This window comes from Zingiber officinale, chromosome 4A (genome assembly GCF_018446385.1).
Source record: "Zingiber officinale cultivar Zhangliang chromosome 4A, Zo_v1.1, whole genome shotgun sequence".
Lineage (NCBI taxonomy): Eukaryota > Viridiplantae > Streptophyta > Magnoliopsida > Zingiberales > Zingiberaceae > Zingiber > Zingiber officinale.
The window spans coordinates 112687632-112706303 of record NC_055992.1 but is presented as its reverse complement, the minus strand read 5'-3'; the positions used below and the strand labels follow the sequence as shown (position 1 = coordinate 112706303).

Below are 18672 nucleotides of genomic sequence, written 5' to 3'. Positions count from 1 at the left end.
AAAGAAAAAGCGAGGCACAAGGATTTACTTGGTTACAACCGATGTGGTTGTTAATCCAAGGAAGATTAAGCTCACTAAAAACTCCTTTAGGCGGAGAAGCCTCGTACAATGTCGAAGCGCAGAAAACAGAAGCTCAACTCTAGACTAAAGCTTACAAGCGTTGGAATTACAATTCAGAGTTCGTTTTAAAGCTTCTGGACCAAGGGTTTATTTATAGCCTTAGTCGGGGCGCCTGGAAGGGTTCCGGGCGCCCTAGGGGGATAAAACTTTATCCACCAATGTTCAGAACGCATTATATGCGTTCTGGTCAAAATTCAAGTTCCGGGCGCCCCGGGCTGCTCAGGGCGCCCCGGACAATTCCGAGCGCCCCGGACAATTCCGGGCGCCCCGGACCCTAAGTCAACTCCGGTTGTCTTCTTTCGCCTCGGTTCGGGTCTTCAACTCCGGTTCCGCTCGCTTGGGTGATCTCTGCCATCCGGAATAGGGCTCACCCGAACCCAACTTCCGGTCTTCTCGAGCAGCCTTCCGCTCCGGCTTCTCGTCCCTCGGAATCGTCGTGTGTTTCCTTCTCGTCCACTAGCATACTCATCTGCAGTCTTCGTCCCTCGGTCGCACCTTGTGCCGACCTTCTCGCTAGCTGCGTCTCTTACTCTCCGAGCAATCTTCCGCTTCGGCTTTCGTCCCTCGGAACCACCGCATGCTTCCTTCTCGTCCACCGGGGTACTCTTCCGCAGCGCCTCGTCCCTCGGACGCACCGCATGTCGTCCTTCTCGCTAGCTGCGTCTTCCACTCGAGTACCTGTGCTCCTAAGCTCCTGCACACTAAGATACAAGGTTAGAAACAACGCAGGACCTAACTTAACTTATTGATCACACCAAAACAACCTTGGGGTTCCAACAGTTTGGACTTTGCCTGCTTAGTCTCTGATCGTCTGATCTACTAAGACTTTTCTTGCAATACTATATTAGCCAACAACAATAATAATGCATAATACAATGATAAACCTAAACTTAGATTTACTGAGATCCACTGGTCCGGCCGACCGCGCGCGGGCGATTGGAAACCATCCGATCAACCTTGCTTGGAGTTCACTCCTCCAAGACTTCCCGTTACCTAAGGTTATCACCCTCTAGGGTTTTCTCCACCTGGCTTCACTCACCAAGACTCAGTATTCGGCTACCCAGTGATCAGGTCCTCCAGACCTATTCACCTGACTTCCACGATCTACCGAAATTTCCCTTACTTAGCCTACAACTAGGACTTTCCAACACTCAGTATTCGGCTACCCAGGGATCAGGTCCTCTAGACCTATCCATCTGGCTTCCACGATCTACTGAGATTCCCCTTGCCTAGCCTACAACTAGGACTTTCCATGCCTAGCCTACAACTAGGACTTCCCTTGATCAAGCTCCATACTAAACATACTTAAACATATTTGTCTGACATTAAAATCTTGGAGGTCGATTGCACCAACAGACTTAAGCTCTCATTCTCCCTCCTTGATCACATTAAAAATAGGGGTAAACATAAAATGACTTTAGAAATAAATTTGAAAAAAAAGTCTAAGGATTAAAAAGTTAGTGACTTTCATCTAGAAAAAATATCAAGTTTGAATTTAAAAAATCTGAAAATTTATAGACAATTTTCATTAAAAAACATTAGAATTATGTTTAATTGTTCAAAAAAAATTTGAAAATTTTTTTGAACAGTGAAGTAGAAATATCAAAAGCCGTGAAAAAAACTTTCACAAAATTATGAAATTAATTTAATAAGGAATAAATTATTTCCAAAAGAAATTAATTTTAGAAAAAAAAACGTTTAATGATACTTTTCAGGCTCAAAAAATTGGGAAATTTTTTTTGAAGATGTAACAAAAAAAGAGAGAAATTATTTTTTGAAAATTGAACGAAAATTGAATTTTTAATATTTAAAATATAATTTTTGTAAGAAAAATTATAGAAAAATATTGCAATGGCCAAAAAATTCAAAAATTTCTCCTTTGATCAATAACATGATAAGAGTTTAAAAAATTACAAAAAATAACTCAACAAAATGATTTTAAATTGAAGAATACAATTTTTGTTAGAAAAATCATAAAAAATAATATAGTGTTCAAAAAATTATGAAACTTTTTCTACAGATGAGTAAATCCTGTTTCTCGAAATAATTAATTTTTAATAGAAATCATACAAAGCCATTTATTTGAAAATATTTGAAAAAAAACTTTTAATTTAATTTAAAAATAAGGCATGCATTTAATATAAGAATGATTTTGAAATCCAATATAAGTTTCTATCTACTGGATTGATCAAAAATTTTCTAGGAACATATTTACGTGATAATTTTCTAATTTTATCTTTATGGTGTCTAAAATGCCAATTTAACATGCAAAATTTTCCAATTTTTGTATTTGTTCTTTTAAATTTTCATTTTCTATTATCATTTTGTCAAAATTTTCTAATCAACAAGATGGTGCTAGGGTTCCTTTTAAATCATTATTTTCTTTTAATAATTTTTTATTCTCAATTTCTAATTTACAAGAAGTTTTAGACAGAATTTTTATAAACTTAAATAACTTATCAGGCAGCAGAATCGTACCTGACTTACCTGTCAATCTCATCATCTAATACTCCCCCTGTAGAGCTGCTCTCTTCTGACGTTGCTCTCCCTTCATCAATGCTTTCGATGTTCATTGTGGAAGAGCTTGCTTCAGCTTCTTCTTGTTGGTAGCTTGCCATCAGCGCAAGTCCGACGTAGGCTTCGATTTTTTATTCTAATGAAGTTTCATTCTACGTTGCCTTTAGATTATTGTGTTTTTTTTTATTGGTATCTTGTCTTTGCTTGTGTCCTTATTCTTTAGTTTTGGGCAGTTGTCTTTCATGCATCCTTCTTCATTGTAGTGGTAGTATCTTACTCTTCTTTTCCTTCTTTTACCCTGCACTTGATTAAAATTATTTGTTTTAAAGAACTTTTTAAATTTTCTTACCATGAATGTCGTTTCATCATCGTCGAGGGACGTTTCAGATTCTGGTTCATCCATTTTTGCCTTTAAGGCAATGTTGTGTTTCGACTCCTTTTTTATATCTGCACATCTAGTTTCATAAACTTCAAATGTAGAAAATAACTCTTCTAAAGTACTTATCTCTAGATCCTTAGAGATGTAATAGACATCTACTAAGGATGCCCATTCAGAAGTCCTAGGAAACGTGTTAATTGCGTACCTTAGTGAATCTCAATTGTGTTGGAACCCCAAGGTTGTTTTGATGAGATCAACAAGTTAAGTTAGGTCATGTAGTGTTTTAACCTTGTGTCTAAGTGTGCGGGAGCTTAGGAGCACAGGGAGTCGAGCAAAAGACGCAGCTAGTGAGAAGGACGGCACGGGAGAGAGTCGACGGGTTCGGTGCGTTCGAGGGACGAGGTGCTGCGGAAGAGTATACGAGTGGATGAGAAGGAGGCGTGCATCGTTTCCGATGGACGAGAAGCCGAAGCGGAAGGTTGCTCGAGAAGGCTGGAAGTTGGGTTCGGGTGAGCCCTATTCTGGATGGCCGAAATCACCCAAGCAAGCAGAGCCGGAGCAGAAGACCCAGACTGAGGTGAGCTGAACCGGAGCAGAGGGTCCGGATCAAAAAAGTCAACAAAGGTTTACTGTTGGGTCCAGGCGCTCCGACTAGGGGCGCCTCCAGTAGTGGGGGGCCCTGACTCCGGGCGCCCGGAACCCTTCCGAGCGCACGGAACCGAAAATTTATCAACTGTGACATGGACGTTAACCGTTGCATCGAGGATAAAACTTTATCCCTTTTCAGGCGTTTGGAACCCTTCCAGGCCTCCCGACCAAGGCTATAAATACAGCCTTGGTCTAGAAACTTTTCATCAATTCAAGAATTGTGTACTCAACACTTGTGCACTTACTTTTAGTAGTTTAGCTTCTATTTGTTTGTACATCATTGCTGTAAGTGGCTTCTCCGCCTGAAGGAGATTCTAATGCGACTTATTCCTTGGATTAACAACCTCCTCGATTGTAACCAAGTAACAATCCCTTTGCCTCTTCTTTTAGTTTTTTTTGTTTACTTTATTTATGCAAGTGTTATTTTGAAAGTTCGAGAAGGGTAGTTTTCTTTTTGTGCAGGTTATTCAACCCCCCTTCTAGCTGGCCAACGCGGTCTAACAAGTGGTATCAGAGCCAGGACGCTTCAGGAGGACTAGCCGCCGAACGAAGCACCAAATTAATGGTCGGACCAAGCATCTACCTGCCAAAATTCAAAGGAGAATTCGCTAGCTAGAAAAGTGAATGCAAATATTTTTTAAAACCGATTTTGATTTATTATTAATAATGGATTTCGGTTTTATAGCACCAGAAGGTAAAGAAAAATATCAGTGGATGAAAAAGGAGTAGGTCGACTACGTGACAAACAACAAAGCAGAATTTCATCAGTTGAGCGTCCTTCCACCATAAGAAGTCAACCGGATCGGCAACTACGACTCAACAAAGGAACTGTGGGAAAAGTTCCTTGAGCTGCATGAAGGGACGTCTGAAACCAAGCTTGCAAGACGGGATTTACTTCTCAACTAGCTCACCAACCTGCGACTTGAAGAAGATGAAACAATTGCGTATCTGCACTCGAGAATTAAGGAAATCATCACCGGACTTTCAAATATCGGAGAAAAGGTAAGTAACCGAGATTCGCTGAGGTACGCACTCAATTCTTTTCCTAGAAATTCAAAATGAGCGTCACTAATAGACGCGTTTTATATTTCTAAGGATTTAGAAATTATTTCATTAGAGAAATTATTTTTCACATTTGAAGTGCATGAATCAAGATGTGCAGGTACGAAGGAGCCAGAGCACAACATTGCCCTCAAAGCATTGAGAGACGAACCTGAGTCAGAGTCCTCTCTCGACGATGAAGAAATGGTTATGATGGTAAGACGTTTTAAGAAACTTAATAAATCTAGAAAAACTAACCACCCGTAGGGTAGAAAGAAAAGGACGATCCGATGCTACCACTGTAACGAAGAAGGGCACGTTAAGGACAACTGCCCCAAGCTACGGAACAAGGACAGAGACAAAGGAAAGAAGTCTGTCCAAAAACACAAGATCTTAAAGGCGACGTGGGATGATACGTCGTCCGAATCAGAAGTTGAGGCTTTCTCCGGACTTGGACTAATGGCAAGTCATCAAGACGAGGACTATGATTCAAGCTCGTCCAAAATGAGCATCGAGAGCATCGATGAAGGGGGAGCTACGTCAGAAGAAAGAAGCAATTCAGGGGGAGACTCAAATAATGAGATCGACAAGGTAAGTCAGGTACGATCTCTTCCTCCCGACAAATTATTTAAATTTGTTAAATTATCAACTAAGGATTGCTGTAAATTTGAAAAAGAAATTTAAAATTTAAAAGTAATTTTAGCTAAGTCTTGTCCATTAGAAGAGTTAAACAAATTAAAAGTAGAAAATGAAATTTTGAAAAGACATGTAAATGACTTGAAGAATCATGCATGTTCAAATAAAACAAATTTTAGAAAATTTAATAATTTAAATTAATATTTTAGATATCATAAGGGACAGTCGGACAGATTAGAAATATTTCAAAGAAATACATCCCTAAGAAATTCTTAGTTAATCAAGTTGGCTGGAACCTATATTGGGTTCCAAAGTCGTGTCTAACTTAAAATTTAAAATTAGACTTAGCACTTTCAGCGAAAAAAATTAAACGTTAAATTTCTTTATGAGGCTTTGTCTAAGAAAGTGGTTGTTGCTCTAATAACTAAGAAGGCCTAGTGTCTTGCCACTGTCTGGAAGTCAAAATATTGAAATGAAATGTTTAATTAACTTTCTGATAAAACATTAAAACTAGATAAATGCTTTAAAAAGTTTTTTTAAACATTGTGGAAATCTCTCAAAAATATTTTTTTAAAAAATTTGACTAAAGGTAGAATTTTTTCTGAACTTAAAAATTTTACTCAATTTTTTTTACTTATTTTCAAAAATAATTTTCTTGCAAAATTCTCTAACTTAGAATTTTGTTTTACTTAGAATTTTTTTTCAAAGTTTTCAAAATTATTCCCTTAGAGTTTTCATGGAATCCCGTTTTTTTTATGTGATCAAAGGGGGAGAAGGAAAAGTATTAGTCTAGGGGGAGGTAGACTACAATTTTTTAATTTTTTCTATCTTTTTGCACTTTATTGTAATATTAGTTATTTCATTTTTTTGTCTATTTACCCTAGCTTAACTTAGGTTGCTCACATCAAAAAGAAGAGATTGTTGGAACCCCAGGGTTGTTTTGATGTGATCAACAAGTTAAGTTATGTTCTGTGGTGTTTTAACTTTGTGTCTAAGTGTGCAGGAGCTTAGGAGTACAAGGAGTCGAGCAAAAGATGCAACTAGCGAGAAGGACGGCACGGGAGAGAGTCGACGGGCTCGGTGTGTCCGAGGGACGAGGTGCTGCGGAAGAGTACGCGGGTGGACGAGAAGGAGGCGCTCGGCGTTTCCGAGAGACAAGATGCCGGAGCGGAAGGTTGCTCGAGAAGACTGGAAGTTGGGTTCGGGTGAGCCCTATTCCGGATGGCCGAGATCACCCAAGCAAGCGGAGCCAGAGCGAAAGACTTGGACCGAGGTGAGCTGAACTGGAGCAAAGGGCTCGGACCAAAAAAGTCAACAAAGGTTGACGGTTGGGTCCGGGCGCCCCCAGCAGTGGGGGCCCGAAATCCTTCTGGCCACTCGGAACCAAAAATTTATCAACTGCGACATAGACATTGACCGTTGCATTGGGGATAAAACTTTATCCCTTTCCAGGCGCCTGGAACCCTTCCAGGCGCCCCGACCAAGGCTATAAATACAACTTTGGTCCAGAAGCTTTTCATCAATTCAAGAATTGTGTACTCAACACTTGTGCACTTACTTTTAGTAGTTTAGCTTCTATTTGTTTGTATGTCATTGCTGTAAGAGGCTTCTCCGCCTGAAGGAGATTCTAGTGCAACTCATTCCTTGAATTAACAATCTCCCCGGTTGTAACCAAGTAAAATCCCTTTGCCTCTTCTTTTAGTTTTATTTGTTTACTTTATTATGCAAATGTTATTTTGAAAGTTCGAGAAGGGTAGTTTTATTTTTGTGCAGGCTATTCAACCCCCCTTCTAGCCGGCCAATGCAGTCTAACAAATTGATTATCTTTTCTCCGAGATTCGTGAGTCCGGTGATGAGTTCCTTGATCCTTGAGTGAAGGTGTGCAACAATTTCGTCTTCTTCTAATCGGAGGTTGTTGATCGGGTTCCGGAGCAGATTGTTAGGACCAAAAGTAGCTAGAGGGGGGGGGGGTGAATAGCTCGTCGCGTTCGCTCGGTGCTCGGCGTTGCTTGTTCCTTCAAAGATGTGCAGCGGAAAATACAGAAACAAACACACAACGCTAACACGGTTGGTTTTACTTGGTATCCACCTCACAAGAGGTGACTAATCCAAGGATCCACACCAACACACACACCCTCCACTAAATAAAACTCTCCTTTATGGTAACTACCAAGGGCGGAGAAGCCCTACAAGACTCAATACAAGAAGAGAGGGAAAGGATACAAGAAATACAAGCTTACAATGAGTATAAACCCTAACTCTAGCTTCTCTTCTTGCCTTTGATCCGCCTCTTGACTTGGAAAGCTTCCAAGATCCTTCAAGAACTGGCGATCTGATCTTTGAGAGCGCTGTGGAGGAGCTGGCGAGTAATCTGGAGTGAATTGGAGAAGCGATGCCGCAGCCATCACACGCCTGCAGCTATAAACGACGCCAACGGTCGGATCCCGATCGATTCGAATATTCCCAATCGATCGGGGAGGCTTTGGATCGATCCACGGATCGATCCAGAGCGCCTCTGTGCTCTGGAAACGCGCCTGGATCGATCCACGGATCGATCCAGCGCTTATCGCGCGAAGCAGCCGCGTCCCAATCGATCCACTGATCGATTGGGACCTCTGGATCGATCCACGGATCGATCCAGAGGCTCTCTGTTCGCTGGGACAGGTCTGGATCGATCCACTGATCGATCCAGCACTTGATTTTTGTCCAAAACCAAGTCCCAAACCTCCCAAACCAACATCCGGTCAACCTTGACCTGTTGGTATGTCATGCCTAGCATCTAGTCACTCCCTTGACCTGCTAGGACTCTCTTACCAAGTGTCCGGTCAATCCCTTTGACCCACTTGGACTTTTCTCTGTGCCAAGTATCCGGTCAATCCCTTTGACCTACTTGGACTTTTCTTTCATGCCAAGTATCCAGTCAATCCTTTGACCTACTTGGACTTCCCAGCACCAGATGTCCGATCATCCTTGATCCATCTGGATTTTCCCTTGCCTGGCTTCACTCACCAGGACTTTCACCTAGCTTCACTCACTAGGGTTTTCCATCTGCCTAGCTTCACTCACTAGGACTTTCACCTGGCTTCACTCACCAGGATTTCCATCTGCCTAGCTTCACTCACTAGGACTTTCACCTGGCTTCACTCACCAGGATTTCCATCTGCCTAGCTTCACTCACTAGGACTTTCACCTGGCTTCACTCACCAGGATTTCCATCTGCCTGGCTTCACTCACCAGGACTTTTCTTCTGCCTGGCTTCACTTACCAGGACTTTCCTTCTGCCTGGCTTCACTTACCAGGACTTCCATTCTGCCTGGCTTCACTCACCAGGACTTTCATACTGCCTAGCTTCACTCACTAGGTCTTTCATTTTGCCTAACATCCCAGTTAGGACTTCCCAGTCAAGTATCCAGTCAACCTTGACCTACTTGACTCTTCTTCAATCAATATCTTATTGTCAAACATCTAAACCCAAACCAAGACTCAGCTTGGTTACCCAGGTCAACCTTGACCTGAGGGATATTGCACCAACACAGATCCCGTCCCTTCGTGTAGTTCTAGAAATTTCTCCCAGAACTCCTTGGCTAACTCGTAGGCTCCAATCCGATTGACTTCTTGAGGTGGTAAAATGCTAAACAGACGAAACTCTGCTTTGTCGTTTGCCACGAAGTTGACTTGCTCTTTTTTTTGTCCATTGGTATTCTTCTTTACCCTCTGATGCTACAAAATCAAATTTCATAATTAGTAATAAATCAAAATCTGTCTTAAAGAATATCTCCATCTTTTTCTTCCAGGTCACAAATTCCCCTTGAACTTCGGTGGATAGATGTTGGGTCAGGTCATCTCTTGTGCTTCAATCCGCAGTTAGTCCTCTTAAAGCGTCCTAGCTCTGATACTAATTGTTGGTGCCTTACGGTCGGCAAGAGGGGAGTGAATTGCCCTGCACAAAATAAAACAAACAAAACATTTCTTGAACTTTACAGCTTGATTAAAATAAACACTTGTATAAAATGAATTAAGAAACTAATTAAAAAAATTTAAAGGCACGGAGATTTCACTTGGTTTGCAATCAGGGGATTACTAATCCAAGAAGTTGAAAAGTCCACTAAAGTCTCTTTCAGGCAGAGAATCGATCCTTTTATAGTAATCAAAGCTCACAATTACAAAGATAAATTCAAATGGAATCGTTTACAAATGTTATTTTTAGCTTCTGGGATCAAACCTGTATTTATAGCCCTTACGGGACGCCTGGAAGGGTTCCAGGCGCCTGGAGGGAATACAATTTTATTATCATCGCAACGAATCGCGACAGTTGGTATTTTGATAAAGTTTCTGGTCTGGGCGTTTGGACCCACTCCAAGCGCCCGGACCGGGCTGAACCGGCTCAACTAGGGCTGGGCGCGAGCCTGGGGCACCCTGGGTACGGGCGGTCCAAGCGCCCGGACTTCCGGTTGACTTTTCCTCCGGGACTTCAGCTCTAGCTCCGCTCGCTTGGGTGATTTCGACCATCTGGAATAGGGTTCATCCGAACCCATTTTCTGATTTTCTCGAGCGTCCTTCCTCTCCAGCTTCTCGTCCCTCAGAACTGCTTCGCGCTTTCTGCTTGTCCGCCAACATACTCTTCCGCAGTGCTTTGTCCCTCAGGCGCACTGAGCCCGTCGGCTCTCTCCCGTGTCATCCTTCTCGCTAGCTGCATCTTTCGCTCGACCTCCTGTGCTCATAAGTTTCTGCACACTGAAACACAGGGGATCAAAACATAACAGAACCTAACTTAACTTGGTTGATCATATCAAAACTACTATGGGGTACTAACACGTGGTACCTTCGACGAGGACCCTCTCCCTCCCTTCTTTTCAAGGCGGTTAGCGCACGAGCCTGTGATACCTTATAGTCCTCCCTCAGTCAACATTCCAATCATCGTCATCGTCCTTCGTCTGACTCAACTTCCGGATGAGATCAGTACTCTCTCACCTCCTCTTCTTCATTGTCTCCATCAGTCGTCTCCCTCTTCGTTCGGAACACCCACGCCCACTTTTACTCGGTATGAGGGTTGTTCGGGACCGCGCGCAAGGTGCTTGGAACTCCGTGCCATTTTACAGACGAGTCTTGTTCTTGCAAGGATTGTTGTTGAGTTGCTTTTGAAAGCTTTTAATGCAAGTTTGAGATGGAAAGGCAATCGGCATTCAATCGAAACAAGTTTTTTGCTCTAGAAAAATACACAAGAACGACTGCGAGTAGCGCCTACTCATGTCAAAAGTTGGTAACAGGAACAGATTCAGTGAGATTTGCTGTCTGGAAAATGTTGGAAAGAAAACAGTCACAAATTGTTGCATCTCACAGTATATTGTTGTGATGTTGTCGTATTTGAGAATATAGACACTCGGCACAACCACAATAAGGCAGGTATACAATCTTCGTCCGATTAATTTGGAATTATAGAATCAAAATTCAATCTTATCTGTTATCTGTTTGATGGCTAAGTTGATACTCTCAAGCTGCTAAAATAGGATTAGTTCGTCTGAGCTTCAAGTTATCCTATTGGGAAGTAGTGTCGATGTCCTAGCTAGTCAGCCGAGCAACCCGACTACCAAGCTGTTGAGTTGGGAGGGTCAAATGGTAAATAGCGACTTGCCTGTGTCGTCGAGCACCCAACTAGCTAACTCTCGAGTTAGCGAAGCTGCCATCGAGTGCCCCAAGTGTGTAGATGAGCACCAAGTCAAGATGCCAAGCCGCCCAACTATCGAGTACGTGGAAGGTTTCCCGAGTCGATCAACATTCTTATATACGAGCTTGCCGAATAAAGGTCATTACTCACCCAGCTCGAATGTTAGTCATCGACCATCAATGGTTGAATTGATCTACTTTGGCAAATTTACTTTGATCGGTCAGAGAGTCGTAATTACATAAATCAATAGTTCAAATCGCACTCAAAGATAGGATATTTCCCATTGATATAGGAACTTCTATACCATAAATAATGACATCTCCCATTATAGCCCTCTAGGATGTAAAATATATCTCTTCTCACCATCCCTATAATGTATGAGACAAATGTATGTATTTCGATTAGGGTTGTATTTTATAGTTACGATTCTACTAGATATGTCTTTTTCATTCCGTTGAAAATCGATTTTATGGTCAGACAGTCGACACTTCCTAGATTTGCACCCTTGCGCATAATCACCTTTGGTTTAATATAATCCAAGTCTTAGATTTGCACCCTTGCGCGTAGGGTTGTAAACAAACCAAGGTTTGAGGTATTTAAACTTATTTGATAAGGTAACAAAGTCAAGTCAAAATGAGCCTAAAATGAGCTAAGCCAAATCATTAAAATGATTGTTCGACCTTAGTTTATTTTTGAAAACTTGAACTTGGGTTGAGCTTAGTTTTTTTAGATTAATAATTCAAACTTGTATATTCATTTTAAAAATTTCTTGAATGATAAAAATTTTATTAATGAATATAATTCATAAATATTATTCACTAATATATATTGTTCATTAACACTGCAATGCTTGCATACATTATAAATCAACCTCAATATTTTGAAACTTTTAGTGAGACTAATGTCTCATTCACAACATAGTCTCTTGTTTTGATGTTTCTTTGATGCTTGAAAAATATTATAGTTCGTCTTGAACATGTACTTGTAAAAAAGCAATTTCATTCTGCTTCAGTTCAGCTTCTATTCTTGAGATTGAATTTTACAATGCAGGAGAATATATAAGAAATCAGCTACTACACAACAGGGACATCACAACACAGGCAGCGATAAAGAAACAGTTGTTTCTTCTTATATGACGCCCAAGCTCTTGAGGCCCAAGACAATTCCAACGCCGAAGATGTGCCCGACGACGCCGCAGGCCAAAGTATCAGCCAAGGTGAACCCGGCAGGGTCGCCGGACTGCAGACCGGAGTCACGCACCTCCAACCGTAGCCCTGCGGTGGCCTTCCTGTTCGCCGACGGCGCCAGCCCAAACCTCCCGGCGAACAACATCAAGGTCGTGCATGTCACCATTATCTAAACAGAGCTCAACCGTCATTCATCTCTCTCAGCATGCGCAACAATGTGTGTGAGTGAGACTTACCAAGTTCGTCGGCGAGCCGATGAAGCCATCGCAGCGAGCCCCAAGGGCGCCTCCGCCGTTCCCTCCTCGCCGGATCTTCGGAAGCATCGTCACCTGTTCACAGAGGTGCTCTTCTTGATTCGTGAAACTTACTAAATTTCTGAATTTTGAAGAAGGAAAACAAACGTTTGAAGGTTCTATCTCACTCTTGAAGACGGCAGGGCCTTAAGGCCGCTGAAATGCGGGAGAGCGGTCATGGCGGCGGCCGGAGAGGCGAGCTTGGTGGCCATGGCTTGTGCTGCTGCAGCAGAAACAGGATCGAATTCAAGTGATGCCCTCTTCCTAATGTCTTCAATGGATGGGACATCTTTAAAACAAGGAAAGGAGAAGCCTTTGTGCTCTAGACCACACACGGGGTTTGTGGACTGAGGTACTCTCACCTGGATAATATTTAGATTCTGAGTTCTGACGTGGCGGATTCTGGTTAGTGTAAGCCACTCAGATAAGATATTGTTCGGATCTGACGTGTCAGCTTTGTTGGGTTTGAGGGTGGTGGATTATCATTTGAACTGGATGTGTACCGCAATTTAGGTTTGGTTTAACCAAACCGGTTGTCTTCGTCCGGGCCGGGTTTGAACTTCGATCAATGGGCTTTCCTAATCTTGTAATACATCAACTTAGGGTTAGGGTTCGTTGTTCATCTCCCTCTTGTCTTCTTGTCGGATTGAAAATCCTCTGATTGACCTACCAAAACCCATCCCAAAGGTGACTATGAAGACGGAGGTTGGCCTGCTCTTTGTCTAATTCCTCTTCGCCTAGTAACTCCCTTGCTTTGATTATGGTTGAGTAAGGGCTAATTTTTCTTTGATTTGTCTGAATATTTAAGATTTCTTGCAACAGGTTACTTCTTTTTGCTATATTTTCTTCTTTCCAATTGGGTTTTCGCTGAATTACGTGAAATCTTCTTCTTCTTCTAGTTCTGTGAGAACTTTCCGTGTTTGACCTTTTTTGAATTGGTCTTTCTTCGCCTTTAAATTGGGTTTACTGTTGATTGTAGTTGATGGGCCTAATTGTTTTGTCTGATGTATTTTTACGAGGAAAAAATGAAATTTGTATTTGATCTCAGTTTCAATTGTCTGAATTTTGCCATTTTTTTCTTGTTTTTAATTGGAAGAATTTGATCCCTGAGCTGGCACGATGATGTCAACTTCTTTTTACGTGTTTCTGTCCTAAGTCATTTGCTATATCTTCCCTGCATTCTAAATAATCTAATGAATATAGATTTTCCTCAGGTCTCTTATATTTGTAAATCTGAAAATTTGGAGTTTACACTTTTTGCATCAAAATCTAAGATTTATTAGGAGCAATCTAAATAGTTCTATGGATTGTGCATATTTCATTTCCTTTTCCTTTCATGCTCATCTAGAAGAATTTGATATCTGGACACAAATTTTAATTCTTTTAAAAAAATTTGTCTTACCATATTTGTTTTTTACCTGGCCTCCATGAAGTTAAACAATGATTTGGTACCCAGACACTAATTCTCATACTTTTTATTTTGTTTGGGATTTTTTTTTTTACCAGGACTCATAAAGTTAACCAATGAAACTAGATTTAGTGTTTGCAACTCAGCTTTGTTTTTTGTTTGATTTTCAGATCCAGTAGTTGATTGATAAGTGAATACCAGGTTACACTGCAGAAAGCTTTTATTGCTTGTAAATGGGTGCTCCCAAGCAAAAATGGACAGCAGAAGAGGAGGCGGCTCTCAAAGCTGGAGTTGTGAAGCATGGTGCTGGAAAATGGTGCACAATATTGAAAGATCCAGAATTTAGTGGTGTATTATGTTTGAGGTCAAATGTGGACCTGAAGGTAAAGTTTATCTCAAATTCTATAGTTAGTGCTAATGCACTTTTGCTGACAAAAGGTTCTTTAATCAGATATATTACTGGAGGATTTTCTGACAAATGTTTTTCTGCAACATACTGACTTGGGAATCATGGTTGTTTGTATTAAGATCAAACTAAATGAAGAATGAATGCTAAAATTATGATCTTTTGTTTTTGTAGCTGATGAATCTTTGATGGACAGGATAAGTGGCGTAACTTGAGTGTCAATGCAAATGGTTGGGGATCCCGAGAGAAGGCTAGAGCCTCTAAAAGGAGCCGACAAACTCTCAAACACGATGGTAGCTCAAAGGCTGTTGGTGCAATGTATGAAGATGTTGATGCCGAACTAATGGAAAGCAAGTCTCTTGCCACAACTAGTGAAAAGAGGTCTTTCTCCAGATTAGTCATTAGAGTGATTTATTTTTTATTCCAAAAGTTTAGTGAATTTCAGTTCTTCTATACTAAATCTGCATTCATTTGTCATGTGTGTTGTTGTTTATTCGCGTCCTTATATCTTTTATGTTTGTGTTTTTATTCACTATTATGAACCTTAATTTTTCCTAGAAAAACAGTGTGGACTTGATTATTTTTTCTATTATCAGTATCTGTTTTCGCACTTGTAATCTGCATTCAAGGTTACCAATATTTAGGAAAATATTAATATCTCATTATGAAGAAATTTATATATTCTGGATTGTTTCTAGAGCGAGCAATTTAATATGGCAATTTGAAATTTAACTATGGATGATACTAGTCGAAGATTGGCAAAGACATGTAGCACTGAACTGATTCAGTTTTCTATTTCATGGGGTTTGGCAAGTTATGAAAGAGTGGCTTAAGGAAAGTGTGAAGACTGTAGAGGATAGACAACCCGATGCTGGAAGCGATAACAATATAGCTACCCTTTTAATGTATAACTTAACTTTTAGTAGTTTTTTAACCTTTTCTGGAGACTCATTGGTGCTACTGTTCTTCATTAGTTTTACTAGTTCATAGTGATTTCTGTTTGGATGATAGTGATTTTGGATTAATTTTGTTTTCCTTTGTGTAGGATAGACAACCTGATATTGGAAGCCATAGCAGACCTGAAGGAGGCCACTGGATCTAACAAGACAGCTATTGCCACTTATATAGAGGTTGGCATCATTCCTTTGACTCAATTCCTTAGTTTGTTTGATCATTCTGAACTCTTTGTTAATTATATCACTCATCTAGCTAAAGCTCATACAAGAGACTATGAGTTCATGATATCTATACTACATTCAGATTTTCACACATTTCAGGAACTTATAAGCTTGCAAAAATAATTCAATTTGTCTCTTCAAGCTTTTGGAGTTGTAGCCATATTTGGATGTTTAGGCCTGAAAGAAGCATTTGAAAAAGTTTTAATCATATATTTGTTATTGGATTTATCACAATTGTTTATATTTCCGCATCATGCAGGACCAATATTGGCCTCCACCAGAATTTGCAGAACTCTTATCAGATAAGTTGAAGGAGTTGACTGCTACCGGGAGATTGATTAGGGTAGTAGTCCTTTGCCCTTGATACTTATATTTTCTACTTAAATTTTCTCAACCAATGGTTTTTGAACTTTGTTTAATTGTGGCCTGATTGTTTATGAATCTTCGGTTTGTTTCATTTTGTTTGGTTAGCTGAAAATTATACATCATTGTCTCAATGCCAAAGTTACAGTTTTATGTTTCTAAAAGAATCAATTTTTTTGCACTAGATGGTGTTTTTCAATTGTTTATTTTCTCAATCGTTTTTTTTCTAGGTGAAGCGCAAGTATAGGATAGCACCAACTTCAGCTTTTCCAAGAGGAAAAACATCTAAATTTCTGAACGCAGAAGTTAGACAAACTGAGCCTTCAGGAACAACTAGGGATGATCTAAAACCTTCCTCAAGATTTCAAGTTGACACTGAATTGGCACGGATGCGAAGCATGACGGCGCAGCAGGCTGCGGCCGTTGCTGCTCAAGCTGTCGCCGAGGCAGAAGCAGCCATGGCAGAGGCCGAAGCAGCAGCTAGGGAAGCAGAGGCTGCAGAGGCTGAAGCAGAAGCTGCTCAGGCTTTTGCCGAGGCAGTGGCATTAACTATGAAGAACAAAAACACCTCTAACCTGGTAATCTTATCGACCGCAAACATCTTATTTTCTTTTTTTTTTCAACATATCTTTGCATTAGTTAAAGCAAGTCAAGATTGCCAACTAATTACCAACTCAATTGTAGCTTAAATTACTAGTTCTTGTACTAGACTAGGTTTCTGTTTTTTTTGGACAGATTGCCCGAGCTTGACAAGAATCATCTACTCACCGAAGAAAAAGAACTCATCTGATGCAGAATCTTACGATAGTGACGACCAACAAACAGTCCTGGAAATCCTTCTTCAGTTCGCACCTGTCACCGTGCAATCATACCATTAGTTTTTGATTTCGAGAGCAAGCGAGGAGATGTTGAGAAGCTCGGGATGAATGACATGGTTCGAATGTGCAGATGCTTGTTTGGGAGCTGAAGGAGCTCATCCTGAAGGAGGAAATGGCAATCCCGAGTAAACATTATCTGTTCTTTGTAATAATTTTCAGCTCAAATGAATTACAGTGATGCATTATTTTTGTCTAAATAATGCGAAAGAATTCTTCGATAAATTATAACTGAATTGCTGCTGGTTTTTTTTTTTATCCTTCTACTCAACTAAATCTAACTTTCTTTGATTGATTCACTTGTAACTTGTTGCTATGGTGATGGTGTTTTTGATTCTTAAAAAAAAATTAGATCAGGGGCATGTAATAAAAGGCAAAGTTGGGGACCAAAACGAAAATTTCCCTATATAATAATTCCTTCCCTCCCTAGATAAATTTTAAAAATAAACGTATAAAAAAAATCCTGCAATTTTTTTTTTTAAAAAAAACAATTTGGAAACGAAGCGTCTCTCTCTCCTTTGCTTCCGATCGCTGTTTCCGCCCCGGCGATTGCCCGGAGTAAAAATTTAGGGTTCCGCCGGAAGAAGATTCCGGCGGGGATGAGGTGGCTGTTCAGGTGTTTTCGTCCTGAAGGTGGCGATGTGCGAGGGAAGAAATATCCGGCTTCCAATTCGATTCATTCAGCGAGGATGGTATGGCCGTGTGACTTAGATTTAACGCGATCTTCCTTGTCTTGTACTGTAGTTTTCGCCTATCAACTCACAAGATATGCGTGGATTTGGCAGACCGATCAGGATTCCTCCATCACGAAAAGGCAGCTGGGATCCTTTTTCTAATTAGACGAGGGTTAGTTGCCGATTCATGTGTTTGTTTTGGCGTTTACTCGATTGCTTTTGTTGGTTGGACTTCTGTAGACTCATCAGATTATAGCCATCGGAATGATCAATGTGTTTTTCCTTCCACCTCCATTTATGTTTTATTTTTTACTTAATTTTCCTTGAAGATCATGAACTTTCCTCTAACGTTACCAAACTCAGACTCCAAGTTCAAAGGATAACGCCGCTCAGGACAGCTTATTCAGGGAACTGAAGTATGAGGCATGTTGACAATTTACATTTTTGTTGTCTCTATCTTGATTATTTTGTTTTTTCCCTGTTGATTTCCGATCCAATACCTGAATCATAGAGACATGAATAGAATCGAATCAATGGAGAAATTTTGGTTTCTTTTAACAAAATGATATCTATATAGGTACACAAGATATCCCTATAGATATGCACACTCAGACATTACCGGTGTATTATATTCGAGAAGTTGATAAGTCCTTTTTCTGAGATTCCTCCCAATAAACACCTAGTGGGTGAGTTAGGTTTGCCAAATGAACAACGTAATCAATCACATGAACTGTAATTCTTGTTACACTTATTTATATGAGCTACGTAGACCCTTGAAAAGTTTTGTATTTCATTTCTCAAAAAGATGCAGATCATGAGTTTTGACAAATTACCTAGGACTTTCTTAGTTTCTTACTTAAATGTTTAAATTTTTCAATTTGAATGATTAATGTAAGCTTCACTGAAATAATGCTGATCACTGGCTAGGATAAAAAAGAGTTTGGGAGTTGCCTATAATTAATGCATCAGCATTCTTTATTTTGGTTTTCTACTTTGCATTTTTTTTTTCTCAAGTAGTTTACAATTAATGTATTGCTAGAGAAACGTGTCATTTTTTTGTGAGTAGATGCTTCATTTTCTCAGTAATGCATGAAGTGAAATAGATTTCAGGTACGTGTTTGGGTTTCTTGATCTTTCTTTCAATGGAATCACTGATTTCAACTACAGCAAATTATCTAGTCAAGATGGTGTAAAAAATAGACATAGAATTCTTTTAATTTGACTATTCATTTAAGAACCAAAATGCTGTATAGTCTTCCGTTTGTGGTCGTATTTAGTGCAA

At 40.2% G+C, this 18672-nt stretch overlaps 2 protein-coding genes across 7 annotated transcripts; one reads left to right on the top strand and one right to left on the bottom strand.

The window, feature by feature from the left end:
* Positions 1–11988: 11988 nt before the first annotated feature.
* On the bottom strand, positions 11989–12771 carry LOC121973563 (photosystem I reaction center subunit psaK, chloroplastic-like). The gene is made up of 3 exons (XM_042524968.1): positions 12615–12771; positions 12430–12522; positions 11989–12362 (listed from the first exon to the last, which is right to left on the bottom strand). Exons 1-3 carry the CDS (start codon positions 12696–12698, stop codon positions 12135–12137), a joined length of 405 nt encoding a protein of 134 aa, XP_042380902.1. The 5' UTR covers positions 12699–12771; the 3' UTR covers positions 11989–12134.
* Positions 12772–13027: 256 nt separating this feature from the next.
* Positions 13028–17015, top strand: LOC121970608 (single myb histone 6-like). Of its 6 annotated transcripts, none has more exons than XM_042521421.1 (7): positions 13028–13226; positions 14096–14277; positions 14497–14681; positions 15346–15430; positions 15738–15821; positions 16072–16419; positions 16577–17015. In XM_042521421.1, exons 2-7 carry the CDS (start codon positions 14128–14130, stop codon positions 16589–16591), a joined length of 867 nt encoding a protein of 288 aa, XP_042377355.1. In that variant the 5' UTR covers positions 13028–13226; positions 14096–14127; the 3' UTR covers positions 16592–17015. The 6 variants fall into 6 exon arrangements, with proteins under 6 accessions (XP_042377355.1, XP_042377354.1, XP_042377352.1 ...); XM_042521420.1 differs by having other exon boundaries at positions 13028–13254; XM_042521418.1 differs by having other exon boundaries at positions 13029–13191; positions 14065–14277.
* Positions 17016–18672: the final 1657 nt, after the last annotated feature.